General features: G+C 40.3%; 2 protein-coding genes and 1 long non-coding RNA gene across 4 annotated transcripts in view; 1 reads left to right on the top strand and 2 right to left on the bottom strand.

Annotated features, from left to right (window-relative positions):
- Positions 1 to 11,977, bottom strand: part of LOC133953252 (uncharacterized) — a 13,586-nt gene extending 1,609 nt beyond the window's left edge. Inside the window, exons 1-2 of the long non-coding RNA XR_009920680.1 lie at positions 11,838 to 11,977; positions 8,638 to 8,696 (exon numbers count right to left, since the gene is read on the bottom strand). This is a non-coding gene — a long non-coding RNA (uncharacterized LOC133953252). The remainder of the gene's footprint in view (positions 1 to 8,637; positions 8,697 to 11,837) is intronic.
- On the top strand, positions 11,875 to 17,439 carry si:dkey-192k22.2 (uncharacterized). Its single transcript, XM_062387069.1, has 10 exons — positions 11,875 to 12,178; positions 12,788 to 13,087; positions 13,699 to 13,995; positions 15,015 to 15,125; positions 15,217 to 15,267; positions 15,933 to 15,968; positions 16,068 to 16,100; positions 16,200 to 16,232; positions 16,341 to 16,388; positions 17,303 to 17,439. The coding sequence occupies exons 1-10, from the start codon at positions 12,091 to 12,093 to the stop codon at positions 17,389 to 17,391; spliced, it is 1,086 nt and encodes a 361-aa protein (XP_062243053.1). The 5' UTR covers positions 11,875 to 12,090; the 3' UTR covers positions 17,392 to 17,439.
- Positions 17,440 to 27,313, bottom strand: fam114a1 (family with sequence similarity 114 member A1). 2 transcript variants are annotated; one of them, XM_062387068.1, is made up of 13 exons: positions 27,228 to 27,313; positions 25,091 to 25,420; positions 24,520 to 24,604; positions 24,117 to 24,382; positions 23,482 to 23,616; positions 23,208 to 23,360; positions 22,940 to 23,126; positions 21,717 to 21,802; positions 20,882 to 21,094; positions 20,583 to 20,722; positions 20,269 to 20,341; positions 19,554 to 19,607; positions 17,440 to 18,821 (listed from the first exon to the last, which is right to left on the bottom strand). In XM_062387068.1, the coding sequence occupies exons 2-13, from the start codon at positions 25,412 to 25,414 to the stop codon at positions 18,696 to 18,698; spliced, it is 1,842 nt and encodes a 613-aa protein (XP_062243052.1). In that variant the 5' UTR covers positions 25,415 to 25,420; positions 27,228 to 27,313; the 3' UTR covers positions 17,440 to 18,695. The 2 variants fall into 2 exon arrangements, with proteins under 2 accessions (XP_062243052.1, XP_062243051.1); XM_062387067.1 differs by having other exon boundaries at positions 22,979 to 23,126; positions 27,228 to 27,291.

Raw genomic sequence — 27,313 nt, 5'->3', positions numbered from 1 at the left:
ACAACAAGACACACACAAAAACACACACACACACACACACACACACACACACACACACACAAATAATCCCCATTCTAAGGTATAAAGCAGGAGTGTGTTTAGCTCTTGCATGATGTACTCAGGTCTCAGGGCACTGGTGGAGGATAGCAAAGTGCTTGCTGTGCAATTCATCAACCCCCCCCTCCCCACTCTAATATTCCATCCCTCCTTTTCCTATCTCCATCATTACAAATCACACTTGTCTGTGTTATTTCCCCCTGTTTTCTCCTTCCCCTCATGCCGCAGTGGCTTCTTTTCCTGTTCACTCTCTTCCTAAATGGGCAGAGTGTTGAGGGAGGAGAGGAAATAGAAAAAAAACAAGGGAGAGAAAACTGGAGAGAGAGAGGGAGAGAAAGCATTTATGGCCAAATAAAGAGCCGGCCTTAATAATTTACTCTGCCCTGCAGTCACAAGCCAATCACAGCCCATCGCTCCCATAGACATGAGAGAGAGGGAGAAAGAGAGTGTGTGTCACCAGGAGAGAGAGAAAGAAAGAAAGAGAGAGAGAGAGATAGAGAGAGAGAGAGAGAGAGAGAGAGAGAGAGAGAGAGAGAGAGAGAGAGCGAGAGAGCGAGAGAGAGAGATATGCTGGTACTGACTGTCCTACAATACTATGATAAATTATTCGAGGTGACACGCTGGCCTAAAAGCTTTAAACCATTCAGCATTGAACGTCAAAATAGCTGAGGCATCCATTAAAGAAAAGCAAGAATGAACAATAATTTACACATATAATTCAGAGACTCAGATAGGAGCTCTCCAGCAAAACAACTATTTTCGTTTCAACATAATTTTTTTTTCCAAGATCCATTTTAGTCACTCTCTGTTTTATACAGTGGTAGAGAAGGCTCAGCAACATTTTACCTCAAAATAGCAGCTTCTGAATCATTTTGATGCTCCCTGAATATCTGTTCTTGCTATATGGGTACAGATTCCACAGGAGAAAGTTTAAATGAGTTAGTCGCAAGAGCGATTGTAGACTTAGAAATCATTAACAACTAGCATTAATCTCCGATATGCATTCATTATATTACCTGGCGCAGATCTGGATAAACAAGCAGATCCGGGACATGCTGTGTCTAGCTCTCTTGACATCTGTAAGTTTTCCGTCCTGATCAAGCTTTTCTGGTAAACAGATGCTTGTAGTGGTTTGTGTCACTTTTATGGCTTTTTCTATTTATTTATGTTCGATCCTCAACCATAATAAATACAACTAATCCAAACCTAAACCTAACATTTATTTCTCCAATTCTCTGTCTTCTTCTTGGAGACACAAACTTACTTGTGCTATATGCGGTTACAATGAAAAACAATTGATGACACCACCCCTTCCCATTAGACAAATGTTCTGCAATCATCTCCACAGTGTTTCCCCAGTATGCGCTGGTTCCTGGTGCTCCCACATGCTGTGAAAGGAATAGATAATGCCTGAGAAGCATTCTTATTCTCTGGATGAGGCAGGGCTCTATCCAGCGAGCTCTCACATTGGTCAGTCAGAGGAAGGTCACCTTACCCCCCCTCACCAATCATGAATCCATAAACCTACAGACAACAGAGCCACAGAGGGTGGAGAATGGGTTGGACAGAGACATATCGAATGAGAGAGGTGAGGAATAGAATTAAAAGGTGATCAATGAATATTAGAATGGTTGTTAAAGATGCTATAAAATTCCGGTGCCTCCTACCTGAATGTCATTTTCAGACCATTCACGGCCAATGAGTCACAATCTTGCAGTAATTACTTAGCCAGTTGACACCTAATCAATTCTGGATAAATTCCACGCTTAGTGTTAGTGATTGAAAGTGATGCCTCTGTATTTTTACCTTAGGTTATATTTTCTCTGCTAACTGGTGCAGTTTCAGTTTATATCATTTTATTCCAACACTCATTAAGTCACCGTGACCTTGACCTCTGACCACAACTATCTATTAAAGGCAGATTTGAGATATCACGTTTAAGAAGCAAGTTTTGAGAGGCCCCCGTGATCTGACCTTTGAGCTTTTATCAAGCAAATCAGTTATTCTGAGGGTCTAAGCGAACATTTCTGCTAAATTTGAAAGGGTTCTCTACTGGCGTTCTTAAGATTAGACGTTCACAAGCTAAAAGAGGATTTTGCAAGGTCACAGTGACCTTCACCTATGATCTTTAACCAGCAACAACAGTTCATACTCCTTGAGTAAAACTGAAAGTTTATACCAAATGGGAAGAATTTTTCAAGGTAGACATCATGTTCACAAGAATGGGACGGATGGATGGAAGGATTGGCGGTTGGACAGAAACATATTCCAGATTTGATAAGTAAAAGCTATATTAAGGTATTTTTCCAGTGACAACCTGTGTATGGAGAGAACAACTCTGCGTTGACCAAAGAGACTGAATGTAGGACATCGCTAATTAAAAACAAAAATGGACAATTCATGCAGACTGAGATCAAAGCAGAATCGCAAACATTTACAATTAAAATTATAACTCCTTGAATTCATTTAATTAATTCCTTCATTCTGTTCTCACTATGGGTCATGGTCACTTTGCACTTGGCAGACAAATTAGAAAAACTCAGAATCCAACAAGGCAACGTGTAATAGAAAAAGCAACGTGAGCCTCCTGAAAGTTCACAGCAATCTAAATGATTTAACACTTGTGTCTGTGCCTGACTGAAAGTAAACACACAAAGCAGTTTCCTGGATCAGCTATTGTAACTAACCGCATAGAGATCTGCTTACAAGGCAACTTGCCAGACAACCAATCCAGCTGCCTGTTGATTTGCACACAAAGCGAGGTCTGTTCCACTCGCTGTCTTCTAAGGCAATAAAAAAAAGTGCAATGGCTGGATGTGCTGTGACCTCTCATTTCACACTGATGGCTGACTATTTATTTTCACGATCGGAGGAATAAAAAAAAAGGGACAAATCAAATGCTCCGATGAGGCTTTAAACTTTCAACCAGGGGCTTTTTATTGCTCAAACTTAACGTCAAGCACACCGCACACACGTATATATATATATATATATATATATATATATATATTAATTACAATGAACATCGATACTCAAGTCAAACTTATGAGTAACTTGTAAGCAGGGCTGCAGCAGTGGGTGTGGGTGCAGGGAGTAAAAAGTGCTGGAATTAATACATTCACTCAACAGTCCTTTTAAACTCAATCAAGCTGCACCAACTTCACACACTCATAGATATCAATTCCCTAAATGTGCCTGACATGAGTTATTCCCTGAGAAAACTGTGACAACGTTGAAAAATCTCACAATGTTGAAGAGGTAGATCAGTTGTTTTTGTGTTTATCTTGTTTGCCAACATATAAACAAACAAACAAATGGCCAGGGTGAAAACTGAGTAATGTAACTTAATTCACATGAAGTAGGTGGTTATTTGCAGTACACACATGCAGATATGTACATACAGCATGATTAAATTAATAATGATAATGATGACATGCTTCTGTTGAGGCACAGTATGCATGTATTCAAGTGTAAACTAGATCATCTGTATAACTTGTAGGTGCAGTAGAAGTGTTAGTGGCAGGGTTATTGTATGGATGTTGCTTTGTGATTTAAGAGGAAACAGAAGCAGCAGACGATGCAGAGGAAGGCCCTGTAAGACAACAGGCCATAAAAACAAACACACAACATAAAAATGCATATATAAAGTGCATTGGGGAATCTTTTGAAGGCTTGCACTCTTTTTCCTGATATATTTGTTTTGCCAGTTTCCTGAATCTTTAAATCAGTCGCTGCAAGTGTAAAATTAGAAAGAGTCATAGTCAGATTGGTGTATTCGAGGGTGGTTTCTTCCATTAATTCCCCTGTGCAAGTTACTTTTATCTTAAAACCTTTTAAACTGTGGATGGGCCGTTTGCATTCCAACGGCCTAAAGTAAGTTCCTGCTGGTTAAAGGAACATGGCAGGATGAAACAGGTGTAGAATGAAAATGAGTGGACGGATGTTGTGTTAACAATGCGAATGAGCAGAGGAACAGGCAGGAGGCCTTGTTGGACACAGTGGCTAAGCATTAATCAGAGGTAGGTGGGATAATTACTGGAGGGGGGCACTTAGAGGACGCTGACGATGCAGCTTATCAACCCATAACTGGTCCTCGGTAGTTCGTATTGTAGCACGAGGGACCTTTTAGCATGCATCTGGTTTATTGAGAGGGTGAAAGAATGAATGAAATCATCCGATCACCGAGGAGAGCATTTAGTGTATGTGTGTGTGTGTGTGTGTGTGTGCGTTTGCGTCAGAGCAGAGTTTGGAGATCGGTGATAAAATGTTAATTAAACTGTAATGGATTGAATGTTCTCACTGATGTATGATTATAATTATCCATGCTTTAAACGCTTACAATCAACGCTGCAGAATTGACCTGCTTCCACTGAAGGCTGGATATTTCTTGCATCTGGAGCACAAAACTAGCACCAAACGCATGAAAAGCTACTGTCACGGGAACATCAGACACTACCAGTCATCTTCTCCCGAAAAACATCCTGCTTGTTTCTTCTCCGGAAAACTCATGAATATCATTACACCTAAATAAAAAATAAGATTTGCTCTCATGCATGAGAACCTGTGTATGTGTGTGAGATTTATTCTCATTCTACAGCCTGAGCCCAAAACACGGTGTGACTAGAAGAGTTGATTTTGTTGTCATTTTTAAGTGCGCTCTCATATAGCTAAAGATGTCTATAAATAGCAGGATCATCATGGCGCAGACAATGCATACAATTATAATATGCAACTCTAACAATATATAACTATAACTTCCTCTTTAAATCCATGGGGTAAGGAGACAAACACCTTGTGTAACATTTTTACCCACTTAACCTACAACCAATGACTCATTTCCTGCTGAAGAGGAACAAACCTTGATGGAACAGAAATACTTTAAAGGAAAATATGAGACAAAGACGTCATAGAGCTACACGTTCAAGTCCCTTAATGTACTGCAACATATCATAGTCAAGTCATATCAAGTTTTTGCTGTATCTAATAAATGAGACAAACTTAGGAATCACTGAACATTATTTTATCAGTTAGTGGCCCGATATCACCTCCCTGGTCACTGAGGCGACGTTGCTACCTGGTAACCTTGATTACAACAGACAGGAAATGACATAGAAACTGCTTCTTCACTGCTCAGAGCAACCACAGCTTCCATATTAATTGAAAATGTTGTTGACAGGGTGAAGAAGTCAAGATAGAACAAGGAATAAAAACTCCCAAGTGTAATTTTCATGTGATAGGAAGTGGATAGAAAGAAGAAGGGGGGATTGTCATCCCCTCTAAATTTAATCTTACAATCCTGTTCTTGTTATTGTGATCTGTTTGTTATTTGCATTTCAGGCCACAAATCCTATATCTATAAAAACTCAATAGGTTATAAAAGTTGATGACGTATAGTGAAGCTGCGTGGGATCACAGGAATTGTCTTTACCACACCGCCGCTGAAAATCTACCTGCCGCACAAATCCTGTTCACATATGAGGTAAAGTATGAAGTTTAATTCTCGTTACACTGATAACAACAATGAATAATTATGAACCATTACGAGTGACAATGGAAGGAAAAAACTGGCTAACTGTCTGGCAGCGTTTCTTTCCTTCCACTCTGAGTTTGGAATAAAATGGCTGTGTTTCTTTTACTTATTCTATAGGTAGCAGATATAAAGTGGAAATATAACACTCATATAGAGAGATTTGAATCCACTTTTGCAAGGAGAGATAGACTGCCTGGTCTAATGTGGATATATATTGAGTCTATTTACCAAGCATTTTATTGGGCTTTTATGTTAGTGTGTTTTTATTGTTTTCAAGATAAATTTTTATTGTGCATTTTTATTGCAACCCCGCCTTCCGGCATGATTTCCCTTCCAGGATGATAAAAGTTGATGGTGTGAATTGTGACCAATAAAGAACCTGCGAATTCAAAGTGTTAATGTTAAGTCATATCCACATGAACGGGATTTCAAGGGCCTCAAGTAGATTTTCATGTCTAGCTCATTACAATGTGAAAGCTAAATTCTGCATTGGAGAACAGCTTTCTCCACCCAGCTACATCTCAGAAACCACAGAAGCAGAGGAACTCATGTGTTTGATAGAGACACCCTCGAAGAAAGGTGCAATCGGGGCCCATTGATTTTTGCCCATGTTAAAAAGCATTTATTGACGTGGCATTTTCTCACCATTGAAGGTTAGAGCAGAGGAGAGGAAAGAGGGAGGGAATACAAAAGAGATGCAGCACCATGAGGGCTCGGGACTTCCTGTAAATTCAACCATCTTTAACCCACTTTAGACTGTGAGTGTGTGAGTCTGAGTGTGAGTGTGAGTGTGAGTGTGAGTGTGTGGGTGAGTGTGTGTGCCCCTCCCAACCAGACACATTCACACACACTAAAAAGATAAGATGGGGCTAAAAACCTTGCCCTCCTGAGAGGCAGCTAGAGGAGGAGAAGCCTGACAAGCACACATGCTGTATTTAGAGCACAAACAGAAATTGCAAAGTGCTGAGAAACAAGACAGGCAGATGATAGCCACGAAGAGGCTCAGCCTGGAAGCCTCCGTCACCTTTAAAGGTTTGCTCATAATGATAATGTCTTGTGGACCTACGTAATTTCTCCATAAAGAATCATAAAACTTCCCAGTGGCTTCGTCTCTGGAGAGCCAGTAGACGCCTCGCTGCTGACACAGCGCTAAATCACCCGTGCTCTCCCCTCTCCAACTGTTTTTAATGGAAAAACATGCTCACCACTCATCCCTCACCCCCCTCTATTCCACTCCCATTTGTTTTTTCAAAAATAACTCCAAACTAGTCAGACCAGTGAATGAGGAAACAATGAGCTCCATTTAAATATATTTCAACACTAAATGTTTAGAAAGGAGAAAATAAAACCTGCAAGTACTGACTCTCTTTGGCAGAAGCAACACCACATATCATCATCCTCTGATATGGAGAAAATGTCTGTGAGCTGCTCATGTAAACATCCAAACAGATAGGGTGCAATGTTACTACTATTCACTTCACCCATGGAAAAAAAAAAATTCTTTGAGCTCTATTTTGGCCTCCATCACGTTGCTGCAGCTAAGACGACATCAAGAGAGGGTTGAGAGCCGTGCTGGAGTAAAGTTAGGTGTTGATGAAGACACAGGTCTTCACACACACACGTTTGTACATTTATCTTACTGAGTGAGGACACTGATTGGCATAATGCATTCCCTAGACCCTTACCCTTAACTTGACCAATAAATCAGGAGTGCCCTGATTAGTGAGGGTAGAGCCTACTTGCAAGTCTCCAGGGTTAACCCTAACACTTCATAAATAGTTTTTTTCCCTTCCGAAAGTCGTAGAAGCTCGGGGACGTGCCTGCAGTAGTGGGAGTAGAGCCTACTCGCAAGTCTCTATGACCTTCTTATCTATAACCCTAACCCTAACCCTAGCCTTAAACCCTAACCCTGATTGTAACCCTAACACTTCACAAATTGGGTTTTTCCCTTCTAAAGGTCGTAGACGCTCGGAGATGGGACCAATCCATCGGGAGTGCCCGAATTAGTGGGGGTACAGCCTACTCACAAGTCTCTACGACCTTCTTATCCATAACTCTAACCCTAGCCTTAAACTCTAGCCCGAATTGCAACCCTAACACATCACAAATTGGGTTTTCCCTTCCGTAGGTCGTAGAAGCTCAGAGATGGGACCAATCGATCGGGAGTGCCTGCATTAGTGGGGTAGAGCCTACTCGAAAATCTCTACGACCTTCTTATCCATAACCCTAATTGCAACCCTAACCCTAACACTTCACAAATAGTTTTTTTCCCTTCTGAAGGTCTTAGAAGGTCGGGGATGGGACCAATCGATCGGGAGTGCCCGCATTATTGGGGGTACAGCCTACTCGCAAGTCTCTACAACCTTCTTTTATCACTAACCCTAACCCTAATTGCAACCCTAACCCTAATCCTAATCGCAACCCTAACCTACACTTACCAAGGTTGTATAAACTCGTAGATTGTACCAATCGAGCTGGAGTGCCCGCATTAGTGGAGGTAGAGCCCACTCCCAAGTCTCTACCACCTTTAGAAAAAAAGTTACTCAAGAATATTTCCTTTGCCTATGGGCTGCTAACCCTAACCCTTACCCTAACTGCAACCCTAACCCTAACCCTACTCAAACCCTAACCCTAACTCCACCGTTACCCAACCCTAACGCTCACCCTAACCCTAAAACCAAGTCCGTTGAAAGTGCGTCAGAAAATGAGGATCGGCCACAAGGTCCTCACTCTGTAGTTTGTTTGGTCAGCATTTGCACAGCCCTGTTGAATCATCATTAGAGCCTGTCTGCAGCAGTAAAAGTGATAGATGTGACAGTTAGTTGTGACTGATAGTTTGTGTCAGATTAGATGAAGCTACAAGGCACTTTACTACTGAACAAATCACCTGTTTGATGGAGTCAAACGATCAAATGGTCTGAAGCTTTGACGAAACTTCAAAGCAGATATTTGACTGAAATGAGACTAAATGTCTGACGCTCCAGCAGTGGTCCCTGGAGGCCACAGAGTTCATTACAGCCCAGGAATGTCAATGTATTTTCAGTTCTTACCTTCTCTATTGGTGAGCTTCAAAAGGCTGAGGCTGTCTGAAGTAAAGGTCGTGGAGTCACTGAAATAAAAATAAAAAATGTGCTCAATGGATTTCATGATCTGCTCAGGAGTTTGAGAGGTTTTGCTGAAAGAAAGATTTTGGGGGAATATAATTAGAATCTTCATATGATGATATATCTAAACCCTCAATAAATCTTACTGTGTATCTTAATGTTTAATAAGGACAACAGCCAGAGTATGAAAAATGGTTTTACTTCGGCAAACCAACATTTTATATAGCACCTTTACAGCTACCCCAGTTGACCAATGTGCTGAAAACAGTAACACGTTATGAATTCCTAAGAATTTAAATATCGCACAATAACAAATTAATTAACGTTCTCGAATTAAAAAGCCAGTGTTCGTTATAGTTTTTTCGGAAAAGGCAGATAAACTGAAGCTGACATCAACACACTTGGTCCCGGCTGCTGCTGCTGTAAAAAGCATTAAAACAGGGAGAGTAACATTTAGACTCATGAATGTGTGAACGCTTTTCTCTCCTCTTAGACTCCTCTTCTTTAGCATCTTTAGCCAGATCTCAAATTTACATCTCCCCTGTTCATCTGCTGCTGCTCCATCACCACACAGTTAGGATTTATTAAATTCTGGCAAACTGACAACATGGCAGAGAAGAGACATCTCAACCTGGAGTCATGCTGTGCGGCACTAAAAGGAGGTTAAATCCTCCTATTGAGGCCGGTGTGTTATAGTTCCCCTCAGCATTTTACTGGTCACTCGTCAGGCACACAAAAACCCAACAGAGGAGAGTCCGTACCGTTGGTTTTCTAATCAGGTTTCAAGGAGACTTTAAAGATCCTGGAGGGCTTTTCCAACTCCTCCCCTGAAAAATGTTGAAAACCCAGTTTCACCCTGTATGGTAAAATCATGCAAATGTGGAAACAGTCACTTTGATTTACATGCAAAAAATCCTCATAGAAGATGAGACATCGAGAATTATCCTCAATAAAAAATGTAACCTATGTGGTGTGAATCCTACAGCATCTATTTATACTCTGGGTACATGAAAAAATGTATAACATCTGGTCTGAAAACATTGTTAACACAATTTGTACCTCATTTGTGAATCTCTCAAGTTACCTGGGAAATAAACCTACTGAATTATGTTATCTTATAATGTTAGTAATGGACCAAGATTGTGGTGTTGTTGTGTTGCACTGCATGTTGTTATAAAATACAGTTTTACGAACATATCTGTACTTTTGTATCCACAAGGTTTATTTTGTAAAGTGCCGACCTGCCACGTTGTCTTTATCTTGTGCATCTGACTGCCAGCTTGGTTTCCTATACCTGTAGTAATTAATCACTGAATACTGAATAATTATTAGAGGCTCAAATACATTTCCAGGAAATTATCAAAAATGTGACTAGGGTAAACACTGACTGACAGACACATTTTCTACCTCTACCTTAACCCTCACTACTAGTCTTAACCACCAAGAAGCACTGAAAAGTGTCTCTACTCGTGTGTACGCAATTTTGGCACCACAGCAGTATAATTCCCAGAGATTTAGTGTTTATCCCATTGGGATACAAAAACAAGATCACCCACCCACCAATCCACACACACAGATAATCCTGCCCAAACCTAAACCTAATATTATCTCTAACTTAACCTTCAGTCCCACATTCAAGAACTCAATCTTATCTGAACAGTGTGGAGTCATACAAGTCCACAACTACAGTGCTTCATATGTCACAACTCTGTAAGCAATCACAGGCACTATGGTGATAAAAACATTACAGCCAGGTATTTGGAAAAGTGTCGAGTAGCTAGATTTAATGCACAGAAAGTGATTTTTGTATTTTATTAATTTATTTTTAGCTTTGGCTGCTTCCGTCTGTTTTATAAGCTGCCGACTGAGCCCTGTGGAGTGGAGATAAGGCTCCACCTGGCAGCCTTGCTCATCACTGTGGTTGTGTATGTATGTTTGTCAGGGCCTCCAAATGTGAAGTGTGTGTGTGTCCGTCAGACCTGCCAAGGTAAGTGGCTCTCAGGAACCCTACCATCAAATCTGAGCTGCTCTAAAAACCCAACAGAGTTCAAGTCAGATGGTAGAAAGGACAAATACATTCTTTTTAGAGGGGAGTAAGAAAAGAAGGACGAGAGAGTCCCTCCTCTACAACAGTTGATTTTAAATAAAGGAGTGAGGCTAAGGTCATTGGAAGGACAAATACAAACCACTGTATTCATCATTTGTTTTTCCTCCTAGTTACTACCTTTTAATTATAGCTATCCGACACTCCAAATTATTGTGGACATATTTCATAATTATGACAATGTATCTAAAAACAATGTATCTAAAAATGTATCTAAAAATCCCATTTGTGATTTTGACTTAGAATCTAATATCTATGATTTAAATATCTAAATACATATATATATATATATATATAATATATATAATATATATATATAATATAATATATATATATATATATATATATGAGTAATAATTCTTAAACTGTAAAATGCGGATTATATCTCCATACTCCATACAATGTTGTATATAATATGTAGGATTTGTTATAGTACCACATAATTAGGATAAAGTACCAATAACGGTGAGATTTTTAAGTCCTGTCTTTAAAAATAACATGTAAATACTAATAAAAAGTTATGACTTATAGTATAAATTCTTAAAATAAATTGTGCTATCATATTATAGTTTGTCATGTTGAATATTTAGCATCTCATGATTGTAAGAACATTTTGGTAAGACATACAAAGTCATTGTAATGAAAATATTTCTCATAATTATGAGATACATGTACAATATAACTAATCCTAACCCTACAATAAAATAATTTACCACACATGATCATAACTTTCCTCTTTTTATTAAGTAGTTTTTTTAAAACATCCTTTTATTTCTCTCTAAAGACATTATCGTATCCCTTTTTACAGCAAGAGTCCAAACCTACACAATACACAATCATCTGTGTTTGTGTTGTGGTCTAAATAAAATATGTTCTGACGAAAGGATCGGCAACTGACACACATCTCCTGTATTCAAACGCCCAAACACACACAAACACATTTCCACTTGCTGACAGAATCTCGTTGTTGTTTCTGCAGCTCTCCATTTCTCACCCTTTCTGAGAAAATTACAGGAAGTGTAATAGGAAGTGAAGTACTGACTTGTTTTGGACTCGTGTCAAAGTGTGTTGCTGCGTTGTCGCCCGCCTCTACGTGAATTACGAGCAATATTCTAAGAGCTTCTTAAACTCCAGCGTAGGCTCCTCTGATGGACACTGACCGAGTGTTTGAGTAAATGTTTTCGGTAAAGAGAAGGAACCTGATACCACGAGCCAGAGGTCATGCCCTTGTTGTGAGGAAATGTGTGTGCGTGTGTGTGTGTGTCAGTGTGTGTGTGTGATCTTATGGTGCGACCATGACAAGGAAAACACTGACTAAAATCCTCATCCTCGTGATCCTCGCCTTCATCATCTGCCTCCCAGAATTCTTCTCGTTACACAGAGGTGGGTCGTCGTGGAGAGTTAAACATGGAGGTTCATCCACTGTCTGTGTGAACCTGTGGTTTTTTTCAAATAAATGTCAATGTTTCCTCCTCAGCTCTCAACCTCCTTGTAGGTATTTATTATCAAATTAAAGTGGAAGAACAGTTTTCTCCACCTATTCTTCACAGACGACCCTTAAAAGGAGCAAACCTTATTTTTTCGAGTCACTTTGTTTCGTTTCTTTCTCCTCTTGCAGACTCGCTCTGAATCAACCCCTGTCGGTCTGTTTTTCTCTTTCGGAGATAAAAATCAGACCCCGATATATCTCTCTACGACACTGACAGCAGCTTTGAAAACGTGCCTGTGTTGTGCAGCCTTGAAAAGCTTGTTCTCTTTTTGAGAGCAACACGCTGTAGTCGTTTTGCTCGTACACGTGTTTGCCTTCAGTGGTTTCTCTTTTTGTCTCTCCTTCTCTGCTTTCTCCCCGTCTGTCACGCTCCGTCAGGTAAAATATAAGCTTGATGCATCGATGCTCACTTTCGAGTTCCCTTTTCTGATTTTTTACTTTTACCTCCAAGTTAAAGCCGGCTCCCTCTGAGACACTGTTTCAAATTCTCTTTTTGTTTTCAGTATCAAAAGTTACCTTCCTCTGTCTACCCTACCGACACTGTGAGCGAGGGAATCAGGGGAAGGAGGAGGAGAATGGGAAGATGGAAGATGCTGAAAAAAACAAGGGCGGGGGAATGTGTGACCCTTCGCAGAATGCAGAGGTGGAAAACTGGGAGCCGCCCTGCACACAGGAGAAACCCAGCAACATGACAGATCCTGGACCAGACTCCGGGAGAGGCGGCGGGGATTCAGAGAACAGCTGGTTCATGTGTCGGACCGACTTGGACATGGCAGAGTTACACAGCAACATCTCATCCTCAGGTAGTCCACAGCTAAGCATTCAAGCTGTTTTCCGTTGTACATGACAGGTCCCCCAATGTGAAGCCAATACATCTTGATCGCCCCCTGTTGGCTGGCTGCAGTCTAGGTCATAAACCCTGCTAAACTAAAAAGTCAAAGTGAACGTTAAATCAATTTCTCTCAAACATGGGTTATTTAACAAACAACACATTGTTGTTTGTTCAAGGGTAAAGTATATTAATAATGACAATAATAACAATAATGATATGAAGACATGACTAAATAAATAGTTTCATTTCATTCAAGAAACTCATATTTACATATATTTTTATAACTATACCATAATCAAATAATAATTAAAATAGATATTGCTTCAAGATTGCGTGTGAAGATGGTGTCTCCCAAATTTTTGTGAATATTAACTCATCAGCATCTACTACTTGCACTATCTGGTTAGATGTAAAACTGCATTTCAGTGTACTATGTGCAATGACAATAAAGTTTAATCTAGTCTAAAAAATGTAATAACCCAAGTGATTTTGCCATGTTACTCACAACAAATATCCTATAAGTATTCAAAATGTTTTATCATTACCCTGCAAACACTTAATCATTTCCTTTGCTGTCCATAGCTGTACAACTGAAAGTGTCAGTGAAGCTTCAGCTGGGCGAGGCAGAGACCCTGAATCTCACCTTGTATGGCCACAACAACCACAGCCACCTGGACCTCCATCCACCTGAGGAGCAGGAGGAGGAGACGGATGGGGGGAAGGTTGATAAAGGACAGGGGGCATTCTACTGCTGTCTCCCTGGTGTCCTGCCCGCCGCGGGGTCGACCAATCGAACCCGCTGTCTCCTTTGGCTCGCCAATCAAACCGTTTCGACTGCAGCAGCTGAGGCAAGGCTGCCATGGAAACGGACAGGGAAAGGTAGGTGTCAGGAATCCGCCTCTTTGTTCCCCAGGTGGTCAGTGCAGCTTCAGCCAGGAGAAGAGACAATAATAGACGAGGACACCAACCACTCAGTTTTCATTTAGGTGAAACTGATTCAATCTCTCTCAAAGATGTCTCCTCTCTCAGGCACAGTGGAGTCGTGTCTATTCCTTCAATAGAGCAAATTTCTCTCAAATCGACGGTTCAGTCTCTGGATGATCCGTCACACTTTCCGAAAGTTGCAGCTCAACTTAACCTCCTGGATCTCCAAGGCTGTATTGATTTTGGCTCCAGTCTCCCGCACCGTTTAAACCCACAATTCATATTTTCCAGAGTGCATAATGGAAGCTGGAAACACATTTCACTTATTTTTTTCCGCACCATCCCACACACTTTTCCATACACTCCATTTCCTCTCCTCCTCTGCTTTGTGAGAACCTATTCTTTCCTTCTTTCTTTGTTTCCAGCTTTATGAACACTTTATATCCTGCACACAGTTTAGTTCTCTCCAGCTGAATCTGTCAGTTGTCAAGGAACACCAGCCCCGAAACAAATTTACATAACCAGTGGATGGTTAAAGCCACCTTTTATGTAGAACAGTAAAATAGTTCCTGTTGTGAGGGACTTCTTCATGTTATACGCTTACAAATTAATATCTTTGGGTTTGCAGGCATAAATTTTATAATTTAATTTTAAAAATAACATAATAAATGACTGATAATAATATATTGTTCAATTGATTTATTCCAAAATGAGTATAATAGTCATGGTTTGTTTGCCAGACTGGGCGCCCTTGTTGCAGGAACCCCTCTCTTTCTGTCTCAGTAAAAGCAGAGTTTTTGGTAAAAAACCTTAAGGTGATCTGGATTTCTGGATAATGCTGATTTTGTTTTAGTTTTTATGACATTCAGTGATTATATAATTTTAAATAAATATCTTAGCCTTAAAAATGTATGCTGAAAACAGCTGTTGAAGTTTCTAAAAACCATGTGTTTCTCTCCCTCTGTGTCCTGCAGCTGAGTGGCGGTGTATGTTCAGGGTGCTCTGCTTGGCTCTCCTGTGTGTGCTACTCCTGACTGTGGTTACATCTGTGCTTGGAGAGCTCTACCGGAGGAAACGCTCACACAGTAAGACACAGACGTACACACGCTACATGCTCCCTTTGAATTGGGTTTTATCTTTGGAAGTTGATCTGAAGATGTTTATTCTCTCTGTCAGAAAAGCCCACAGTGCATCCGGTTTATGACTTCACTGGTCAGCAGGTCGACGGTGAGTTCAAATCTGTGTCACAGGATCACGTCTGTGATACAAATTTATATTTCACATTTTTCTTTATTTCCTCTTTGTATCAGTGAACACATCTTGTATAAGCCAAACCATATCACTTCTCTCTCTCTGTCTCTCAATTGTACTCAAAACATATTCTTGTTCAATTAGGGGTAAACACAAAGTCACATAAAAAATCCATTCACACACTTAAAAACAATGAAAAGGCAAATTATCCTGAAATCCTGCACCATAAACTTTAATTATATCCAAAAGTGAATTTGATTCTGAATATCTGCTACTGCAGCAGTTTATGAGTGTGTTGGCTTCTGTGATAAACCAAACCATTCAGTGCATGCAGTCTAAACCATATTCCCTGATTGCATAGAGTAGTCATGTATCACTGTGTTGAGATACTATCAGCCCACAGTTCTTCATGTAGACAAGATCTCCAAAGACAATTCTGAAGATGAGCAGGATTTTACAGTTTTATTTTACAACAGGTGTTGGGTTGTGAAATGCAGCTCTGAGCCCGTTTCTGAGAACAGAATCATCAGATCACAATTTCGTTACGTTCTCTGAAAATTAAGTGGAAACAGGTGATGAAAGTACGCTTGTTAAAATGATGTATAATAATGATGTCTGATATACTGTATTTGTTTGACTAGATGGAGATGATCACACAGAAAACTTACCTCCTGCAGGTAATCAACAAAACTTTGAATGTTAAATTGCACAATAATAATCCATAAACACTGAGTGGAAACAAATCCTAACGACCTGTTATTGTCCAACATGTTCAGTCCTTCACTTCGTTGGCTTGCGGCGTTGGTCAGGTCAGTTCTTTAATGTGTTTATATACTTTGGAAATCACTTGGTCACTGTTTTTCCAGTCCTTTGCTTATACTTTACTTATCCTATTTTCTACTGGACAGAGCTGTCACCCATAAAAGAAGCCCAGTCTCAAGGTAGAGAGTCTCACACACCTCAAACTCAGACAAATTAATAATTTAGCATGCGCATGAAATGAGATCTGTGAGAGTGTGTGTTAATAGTTTTCATGCACATTTTTTCAGAAGACATAGAAACTCTGCTGGATGGAAATGTGAACAGCTGCTATACTGGTAAACGACTTCATCAACCATAATGGCTAAAGGGGCAAAATCGGAGTGGGTGTTTTTTGTGTCCATTTAGAAACACAATGAACAGAACGTTTCAGTTTTGAGGAAGTACTTCCATTTTTAACTTAAGGATCGGAAACAAGTATGAGTAGTAGAAATACACCTCAGAAGCAAAATAAGTTACAAACATGATAAGAAAAATTATTTGGGGCCATTCATGTAGAATCTAAAATTATAAATATTTCAACTTAATAATCATTAGCATGTTAGTGCAACATTTCTTGGTTCTACAGCTTAAGAACAGAAAAAACCGCAAACATGTGCTTCTGTCACCTCCAAACAGGAAGTAAACTCAGTTGAGAGCCCTGCCCCTTTTTATAGATCCTGCCCTCTTCCTGATTGGTCCTAGCACTTTGACAAAAACATAAACATATTCATTATGAAGATTAACTAATTTCAGGATAATATACTGTAGGTTACATTATATATAATTATTTAAGAATCAGTGTGTAAGACTACTTTAATAACGGTGGCTCGATCTATACAAATGTGTGATACTTTACTAGTTTATCATATTTTGTAATGTTTTGAATATGCAGTTAACTTAGTAGAACAAAAAAAAAAAATTTTTAACTGAGAAATTCTGTGGAGTAGGAGTTTAAATTTAACTGTAGTAAAATTATTTGTTTACTTTTCATCATAGATACTATTTATAATACTTCCAGCTTCATTTTGAGATGATACTGTATCTGAGCTCTGTTTTTAATTATACTTAATATTCCCTGTTTTAACAGCATGGTTACAGTCTGGAGTAATTTATTGTGACCAGCAGTTTAATGTATGTTTAGCAGAGAGTTAAGATAAACCTCATCTAACACCATTGTGTTCATTATCTTTTCCCATCTATGGTTCTCTAGCAAATCTGCATCATCGTGTTCATCCATCCATCTCCTCCGCCACAGAGGGGCAGAAGCAGGAGAGGAGCATTGAAACTGACTTTAAGTGAAAAATGAACCATTGTGTACGAAAAATAAAAACATCTGACACATATGAAGATGATTAAGACTTCTTTATTTTCTACATCTCATCCTCAAACAGTCTTAGGGCGTTTCGTTAGGAGGGCAGGCTGAACACATTAGCAAACGGTCCACAGTTGAATAAATGACTTGGCTCCCACAGATCTTCCAGCTCAGATTACAAATCACTTCATATTCTGAGGCAGAAGCAGCGCTGAGCCAAAATATTATGACAGAGCCTGACTAATATTCTCTTTGCTTAATCTGAGCAGCTTTTCGTGCCTGTATCAATAAATCTCAGTGATGTAAAAAGGGGGAAAGTGTATTTTATTTGACAAAGGTCTTATTAAATACAGGCTGGGAGCTAACAGTCAATTTAACAGTGGATATTAAAAAACAGATGCACTGTGAGCACCTTGCCATTAAACTTCTCTCAGGTGGTCAAAGTCGAGAGAAGGAAAAAAATGCTTTTTCCTCTGAGGATCAATTAGTGTATGAATTTATAGATTTGAACTATATTATATTAGAAGCCTTTATTCAAAAGGGGACAGATAAAATTCAAAGGCACAAACATGTTTTGGCTGACGCTAATTCTTTGAGGTGGAAAATACACTTATTTGTTTTTCCCCAAAATGTCAGAATAGTGTTTTTCCGTGTAGCAGCACAATTTAACAAAATTAGAAATTATTTCAGCTTCACAACATCATCAGTGAAGAACAACTGAATGTTTCCAAAGTATGGCGTTTTTCTTTTGTTTCAAACGGAATGAGAGAGAAGTTTACGGTGTTGCTTCATATAATTTAATGAGAAAACAACAAACTGAGCAAAAACTGAGACGTATCATCGCTAATACTGATCCATTAGTCTCAAATCAGATCACACCACCGAAAAACAGACTAGTGTCATTCAAAACGCTTTCTGTTATAATATCAATGGACCATAAGGAGTGCAAAGAATGCTTAATATACATTAATGTAGAATCCCTTCAACACAATCAGTTTTTGGTTCTGTATTCGACAAAGTTCAGCTCCGAACATCGTTTGGTTCCTCAAAGCTAAGTAACATTCAGAGAACGAGGTGGAGGAAACACACATTCCTCCATGTATCAGTTCATCTTCAAGATTATATTCTGCATATAAACAACATCTTCTGCCTGTTGCTGCGGCCATTAATATAGACATAAGTACTTAATCTGGAATAGTCTCTTTACCTCACTGTACAACAACAGATATATTAAGGCAAGCGGGTGGTCAGGTGGCACGTGCGTGTGTGCATGTGTGTGTAGGGTTAGGGGTTAGTGCTCTGTCTGTGCCGCTGGTTCTGTGGTGGGTCGGCAGTGTTGGCTCTGGATGTGGGAGATCTGCAGGACGGGAAGCAGCAGCTGAAATGCATTCTGGACGTAGTTGGTGCTGTTGGAGCCCTGCAGAGAGGAAACCCACCATACATGTTAATCATCCATGTCGACATCATCATCATAATCTCCCAAGATTACCACATGAAAAAGTATTATTTAATATTTTTAAGAATTGGTTGATATTTTAAAATCTTTCAAGGTTCGAGGTTCAAAACAAGCCATTTTACTTGCCGTTAAAGTTATTTTAAAATGTGCATATATATATATATAAACAACTTTGAACCTGTTGCAAACTGGACGGTGGTTATGGACAGAAAGTGAGTTTATAGATTACAATAGAAATGTATCTAATAAAGCTGAAAAATGTCCTAAGATCGCCAAAACAAATAATCAGTATGACAACATCATACAATAACAGTATAACGTATAAAATAAAGTATATTGAGAATTAAGAATGTATTTGAAAGAAAAAAGAAAATATTTATATATCAAATTAAAGTACATCACAACATGTCCAGTTGCTGTACTGTATTATTAATTAGATTTTTTCCTTCATTTATAAATTTGCCTTCAAACATCTTGTGCATAACTCACTTTGTGTCACTGGTGCATGTTTTCTTGCCCACTGGACTCATGTATTGATCCTTTATAGCATCATACTGTGTTTTCTGCTCCCTGCCATCTGTTGTGTATTTGTATTTTAATGTTGTTCTTAATTATGGTTTGTTTGTGTTTTTGCTGGGTTGCAACACCACTTTCCTCAGAAATTATGTTAGTAACACAATCAGTATGTCTCACCTCTAACAGAACACTGTCTGCCAGTGGATTCAGCTCCTCTGCTTTCCTCTGGCCCTGAGAGAAAGACAGAAAACAGCAGACAAAATCATATAACACACAGAAAAAAAATTACCAAGACAAACATTCCTCCAATATTTTCGAAAACACACTAATGAGCCACGATGTTTGACTGAGTGACATTTTCCTCAGTTGCATCTTGCTGAGGATTGAGAATAATGTGTATCTACATTTCAACATTTTGCTTTATTCCTATGAAATAGTCTGCTGTCGCTGCATCACAACTTACTGAAGTAAGTTGTATGAAAAGTGAAAACCAATTTGGCGGGAGGAGCTGACTTGCATTTCACAGTTTTCTGCAGTGTCCTATTTAAGAGTTTGTGAGGGAGGTACACTTATTTTAATCAAATACTCAGAAGGGGACATGATTCAGCAGACGTGGAGAAATACGGAGCCAGGCTTCATCTGCACTGTTGAATCAGGAGGTGGAGGGTGAGAATGAAAATTGTAAAACAGATGAAAGCTACATTATTTGGGAAATGTTAAGGTTTTGCTGCAGTATTGTTCCGCCAGGTGCTACGACCTGTGAGTCATGGTCGTATGTATCCTAAAGGCCGACTAACAATTTGTTGGTTGGTCAATTTACTGAGATTTGTTCAGAATCTGAAAAAAGAGAACAGCAGCAGCCCTGTCCTTCAACAGAGTCACTGTCACCTACCCCGACCAGAAGCAGCGTATCAGAGAACTTCTTGGCCAAACACTCCACCTCCTTACACATGGCACATGTCAACCTGCAATAAAAAAGACATTAGCAAAACTCCTTTCTCTATGCGGCTCCACATACACATGTATATTTGAACACACACACACACACACACACACACACACACACACACACACACACACACACACACACACACACACACACACACACACACACACACACACACACACACACACACACACACACACACACACACACACACACACACACACACACACACACACACACACACAAACACAAACACACACCTGGTGAGGATGTGGGCCTGGTCTCTGGCTGGTTTCTCCAACTCTTGACCGTGGAGGATGAGCTCTGCCACCTTGTGGAGCTGCTCGATACTGCGAGCTGTCACTTCAGCCAAACTGCCTACTGATGACAGGTAGACAGTCTGCCGAGTGGGGGACACACACACACACACACGCACACACACATACACACCCACAATCAGTATGTGACACAACGCTATGTCACTATATGTGACAGCAGGAGAAGAGTGTGTTCACAGTAGAAAAAATTGAATAAAAAGTCAGTGTTGATTTGACCTCACCTCTACAGATCTGGAGTTATTCTCCTCCTCCTTCTTCTCCTCTCCTCCCTTCATCGGCTCCCCCTGCTCCTCTCCTCTTTCCTCCTCCTCCTCCTTTTCATTCCCTTCAGATGTGGCCTCTCCTCCTGGCTGGTCCTGCGTTTCCCTGCCAACTGTCTCTGTAGTGACAGGTTGTTCCACCTCACTCACCCAGTCGTGGGCCCTCATCCGAGCCTGGAGATGCATAATCACCACCCATCAGCACTGCATGGGGGGGGTTTGTCATCCTGATGTATGCTAATTATATGCATATCCACGATTATATGCTAATGTGGTTTCTATATAAGTGAATTTGGACTTCAGACGTGGTAACTTTTATATTACTGATAAGACTGCAGCTCTGTGTGTGTGTGTGTGTGTGTGTGTGTGTGTGTGTGTGTTTCGTATCTTAAATAAAGATGATGTGCTCTGATAAAAGGTCACTAACTATGGCTCGAGTTACTTTGTGATGACATTTTGTGCTGGGCTGTTTTTAATGACTATATCATATCAGTTGACTGAAAATTGACTTCTAGTGCGTTTCAATCAATTCATAAGGTCAATCCTTTTCTGCCAAACAGTTTGATTTTACCTAACATGACAGAACCCATCTTTGACAGGAATGTATTCGCTTGGCACTTTGACTTTAGTACTTTGGTCGAAGTCCCATTCAAAAGCATGGAAGAGGTGAGATTTATGACCTTAACTGCTGCCAGTCATCAACTGTGGTGATTAGGACTCTTTGGTTTCACTTTTGGTGTGTGTGTGTGTGTGTGTGTGTGTGTGTGTGTGTGTTTGTGCGTGTGTGTGTAGGAACCTTGTTGAGTTTGTCTGGCGTGGCAGCAACATGAAGCTCAAACAGCAGCTCAGTGAGAACACTCACAAACTCTTCACCATCAGCAGCTGGAAGAAACAAACATAAACACACATGCACACACACCCACCCACACACAATAAGTTAAAGTCTTTGATACATCAAGTGTAAAATGAAAACACTTATCTACCACATGCCGGTGAAGCTTTGATTACCCGCATGCTGAGTTGATGAAGATGATATTTCTCTGTGCCTGCAGCAAACAGCAGAGATTTGAAGAACCTCTCATTCTTATTTTCAAGCTAAGTCGATGCAAAAAAGCTGCTTCTAAATCAGAGCTCATCGGGTTCTGCACACATGCAGGTTTTCATGTCTTGATCACATTGATTATTGAGGTAAAATTTTGCATCAGTGAAGTGATGTGTCATGGGCCCTGAACACCAGCACTGGATCAGACAGTGTGTTAGAGCCTCCTGGTAAAAGGAGAGCTGTCGACCTTTAACTCTGCACTGCTGTGACAACGCCTCAGGCCCCTGTCACACAGTAAACATACAGCTTTTCAACTGTAAAGTGTCTTGGGACATGTGATGGAAGCCGATGCTTTAAATGTCAGAGGATCCACTCGAGATTTCACTTTGGTGGAACATTTTCTTCAGTTTTTATGGAATCAGGGACAAAACGCCTTTGACAGGGATCATGATGACTGCATGACTCTCATCAGCCTTAATTTTGACTTTGCTGTGGAAGTGGACACTAAACATTGTAGAGTCCCATGAACAGTGTTGGTTCGCTCATCTACTGCAAAAATAACCATCTATTTAGCAGCTTTGAACTTAAATTTTCAATAAGCTGTCTGTTCATCTGTTAAAGTGCCTTTTACTAAGCTGTTTTACGAGGTCATACCATCATTGTATTATCCTCTTTTTGGTGTATTAATTTTAAACCGATCTGATTCATTATCACTGGTTCTGCAAGTTGCAGAAAGGAGGATGTGACTTAATGTAGCTTGTGTCAGGTTAAGACCATAATAAGCCAAAGAAGGGCACTTGACACTTGGTACTGAACTAAAAGACGAATTCAACCAAAGTGAAACATCTGTGTCAGACCTTGTGTCTCTCTGCAGGTGTTCAAACTGAAAATGGGAATAAGGCCCACTGATCCTGGGTCAGTGTTCAGGGACCACCTCTACCTCCACAAGGTCTGGTTCCTTGGTCTGGGTCACTCACACAGGGGGGTAGAACAGTGTAATTGGGAACTTAGATCACCGTTATCCTTCGTCTGTTCTCCTTCCATTCCTTCTTCATCTCCCTCCTCTTCCTCCTCTCGTTTGATGAAAATGTCCTTGATTAGAATCAGCTCCTTCTTCACCTCATCCTGCTCCTCTTCCACAAGGGAGGACAGGAACGCTTGAACCTTAGAGTGGATGTGTGTAACTTTATAAACTCCATATAAAAATAACTGACACTGATAAGTTCCTCAGGACTCGTGCCTCACCTTGGCCTCGCTCTCATTGGACAGAATCTCCAGGGCCTCGAGGTGTGACAGGCCCTGGTAGTCGTCAAACAGAATCCCATAGTGAGCTGTGGGAGCACTGATTGGGTGGTTATCCAGACGGGACCGCTCCTTCTCCTTGGCCTCCTTCAACATCTGCAACGAGCACGATAAAACTGAAACATAACACTGCAGCACTGAAACCACAGGATGTCTGATTCATCTGATGGTTTTATGAGAATCTATGTGAGCTGGGAGTGTGTGAATGTTTCTGTACCTGACTCAGTGACACCGTTTTTTGCATCAGGGTCTTGGTCTTTTTGAAACCCGGGTCGCTCTCAGCCAGAACATTCATCGTCTTTTTCCCAATGAACTCCAAAGCATCCAGACCTCCACTGATCACTGACTTGCCCTGAAAGAGACACAAATAAAAGGACATGCACACAAACTCCATTATCAGAATTCATACATTTGCTATGGGATACCGTTCTCAGCAGTGAAAGCAAATTAAATTAACGAGAAACTTCGGAATTATAAATAAATCTAAATGACAAATAAATAATGTTGCTTACTCAAGTTAATTAGATAAAAAGGTTTTACAGCTATTGAAATCAACTCTGCTGATGTCAAATCCAATCACCACCTTGTTGTATTTATTCTCTTAGGGGAGAAACTTATTTAGCATATAGTGAACGGCAAAGTGTGAGTTTGAATACTTCCTTTAACATTGTCAGCTAATAGGGCGTTTTTCCATATTTTCTTGATTTATCAAAGAATAATTTGTTGATGTTGATGAAAAAAATCAGACATGTTTAGGGACATTTGGTGGAGATTCACCAAAACAATCCACATTATTTCCAATGTACTTTTTGTCTCCTGATTTTGTAGCTTGTTGTGTGTGTGTTCACTCACTGTGTTCTGCACAGCATGTGTGATAGAGGAGAAAACCCCTCTGCTAGAAGCTGCTGCAGTCGGAGAAGAAGACTCCACAGAGCTGGACGAGTCAGCCTCTGCACTCTCTCCTCCTCCCTCTCTCTTCACCTCTGCACTCTCTCCTCCTCCCTCTCTCTTCAGCTCTGCTCTCCCCTCCTCCTCTTCTCTCGCCTCCTCTCCCACTGAGGTCCTGTGGAGACGCAGGGCCTCTCCCGCCTTCACCTTAACTGAGCTCAGACTCTGACCTGCACACAGACACGCACAGTTAAAGACTCACAATGAAGGGGAGAGAGCAGGTGTAAAGTTTCCTCTGCAAGAAAGAAAAGGAGGACGTGTGAGGAGATATGAGGAGGAGGAGCAGAAATAAGAAGAGGAGACGTACCCACAGAGGAGGAGGCGCTGCTCAGAAGAGATTTTCCCCATGAACCCCATCCTCCCCAACCTTTCTCTTTGTCCTGCATTGAGCTCTGCACACACAAACACATGGAGCACACTCCAAATGTAAAATGACAAGAAGGAGCTGCAGAGGCTCTGGAGTTACGAGCATGAAATGTTGGCGCAAATTCAAGCTGTAAATATGGTTCTCTTCATTGATAAAGAATTTTGCATATTAAATTACAAAAAATAGAGACAAACACAACAAACAAACCACAACTGCGGGATTTCACACAGAATATAAACTGTCACATACTTTGCACACATGAAATCTTTACTTTACAATGTGTAACATCGTCATTTACGCTTACCCATTACAATGTATACTGATGCTTACACCTCTGCACAAATCTCACAATTGTTAACTTTATTTAGATACATATATTATTCATATAGACCCTGTAGTTGTTTAACTGTTATTATATATTTTCGGCATTAACAACATCATTTAATTCTTAATCAATAATCCAAATAAAGAAAATATGATCAAAACCAGTGGAGGAACTGGTGCCACAAACCTCCACATCCTCCTCTGCAGCCTCCGACTCTGGCTCCAGGCTCACTGGTTGATCACATTCGATCAGCTGACCCTCAGAGGCACACTCCATTGGCTGATCAGTCAGATCCTCTGAAGAGTCCGGCCTGGTGGCAGCATCCTCCGTGGTCATCTCCTCAGGCGACTGTGTGAGGTTGATGCTCTCAGGAGGCTGCGGAGGGGCCGAGGGCGCTGTGAGGGCTGCTGGGACATCCTGACAGGAGTCTGGTTGGGCGAGGGGGGGTTGGACCGCGGGTATGGTAGCCTCTGCTGATGGCTCCACGTCAGAGGGAGCAGCCTGGGACATGGTGATCTGGAAGAGGGGAGATGTTTTGGTTTTAAGTTGAGAAGGTGCTGCACTGTTTTTCTTTATATATCAAAGTATCCTGAAGCCAAAAACAAATGCTGCTTACAAACGTGTATACATAACACACATGCTCAACACATACTGGGCTTATAACATAACTTTACTGTGAGTATGTTTATAAGTTGTACATGTAAAAAGATGTTATTAGTTTGTAAATGTGACAAAATGTGACAAGTATGATGATTTAAAAATGCATTACAATATTTAGCATTTTTTAAAACCTTAATTGTGTGTCCCCTGATTTGACTATCACGAAATCCACTGATTATTAGTTACAATGATATAAAAAACACCTCAGATTCTCACACTGGAGACACTGGATTGAGAACGATGGATCGTTTTATTGTAAATTATTTGATCTATAAACTGACTAAGAGATCTTATTTAATTGTGCAGAACTTTAAAAACACTGACACGACTGCTGTCTGTAAATAAAAACAGACAAACACTGAATCACATGCTTTAGACAGCAGACCCCTGAAATCAGCACAAAGGTCAAGTAAGGATAGAATCAGTCTAGTGTGTTTGCAAACATTTGCCCTACTTCAAACTCAGGTGACCACAATTGCAACACAACTGTATTTTACGTCACCGCCACTATAATATATATTTATCCAATTCCACCGTATCTTTACCGTCAAAATGTCGAAATGTTTAGATTCTGTTTGTTGTGGTTTACAGAAGCTGAATGAAGATTTAGTTTTTTTCCCTCAGTTTGATACTTTCTGTCATTACCATACATCTTTAGCTCTCCCTATATTTGAATCCTAACTCTGTGTATAGAACAGGAAGAGTAAACTCCTGCCATGACCTACAATCACTTTGACAGCATTATTTAAATATGACTGTGGTATTTTAAAATGCAAACGTGATTCAAATTCACTGATGAACACGCTCTGATAAAGTTGATGAATTTCCTTATCGCAGACCCTTTCATACATTTAGCATGTTAAGTGAGATTAATGAGACAAACGTTTCAAAAATGAGTTTTTACATATTGAATGCGATGTGGGAGCTGAGTCACAGAAATAAAAACAAAAAAGTGGTATCGTTCATGTTAAACATCGCCATCCAGCGGCCATATGCTCTACACGCTTTTCTGTGATAACTGTCATCCTCCTGTTTTCTGCCACTGTTCAGTTTGTTTCAGGCAAATTGTTTATCTCAAACTAATTTTATTTGTAAATGAGGTGGTAAACAAAACGTGTTCACAACAATACAAATAAACAAATGTCCATAGAAGGAGACATCACGGGAAACCAGTTAAAATAAGTATAATATGACATATTCTTTGGATCTGGATCAATAACAATGACACTTAAATTAAATGTAATGCATTTCCTGACACGATGGTGTGTGATGATCCACACGTCTGTGTCGTAAAACCTTTAAACTTAATATTGTCACTTGTTTGTCATCAACATCCACGTTGTGTCAAAGCCTCCTCAGCTTTTTTAAACAACATTTACACAAACAACTCACAACACCACAACACGAGGAACAATGTACACAACACGTCAACAAAGACCTCTGTTCTTATTCTGAGCCATGTGACAATCGGACTATTCTTCGCAGTTCTGTGTTGTCACTGCTACACAAAACAAACAACACGTTCGACACTGAGACGAGTTCGAGTAAACTTGATCTGGAGCTCGGCTGCAGACTCGCATGTTGCCGCGGCTGCAGTGGAAATAAAAGCGGTAAACCAGTCAAGTCAGATGTTAGTTTGTATGGAAGTGAAGGTGCAGCTCACCAGATCGATGCCGCACAGCTGATCTTCTTCCGCCGCCACGTCGGCAGGCCGCTGGGCGACCGCGCCGAAGAGCAAAAGGCTGAGAA

Source organism: Platichthys flesus, chromosome 5 (assembly GCF_949316205.1).
Source record: "Platichthys flesus chromosome 5, fPlaFle2.1, whole genome shotgun sequence".
Classification (NCBI taxonomy): domain Eukaryota; kingdom Metazoa; phylum Chordata; class Actinopteri; order Pleuronectiformes; family Pleuronectidae; genus Platichthys; species Platichthys flesus.
The sequence above is the reverse complement of the archived record's forward strand: the minus strand, read 5'-3'. Positions and strand labels throughout refer to the sequence as shown.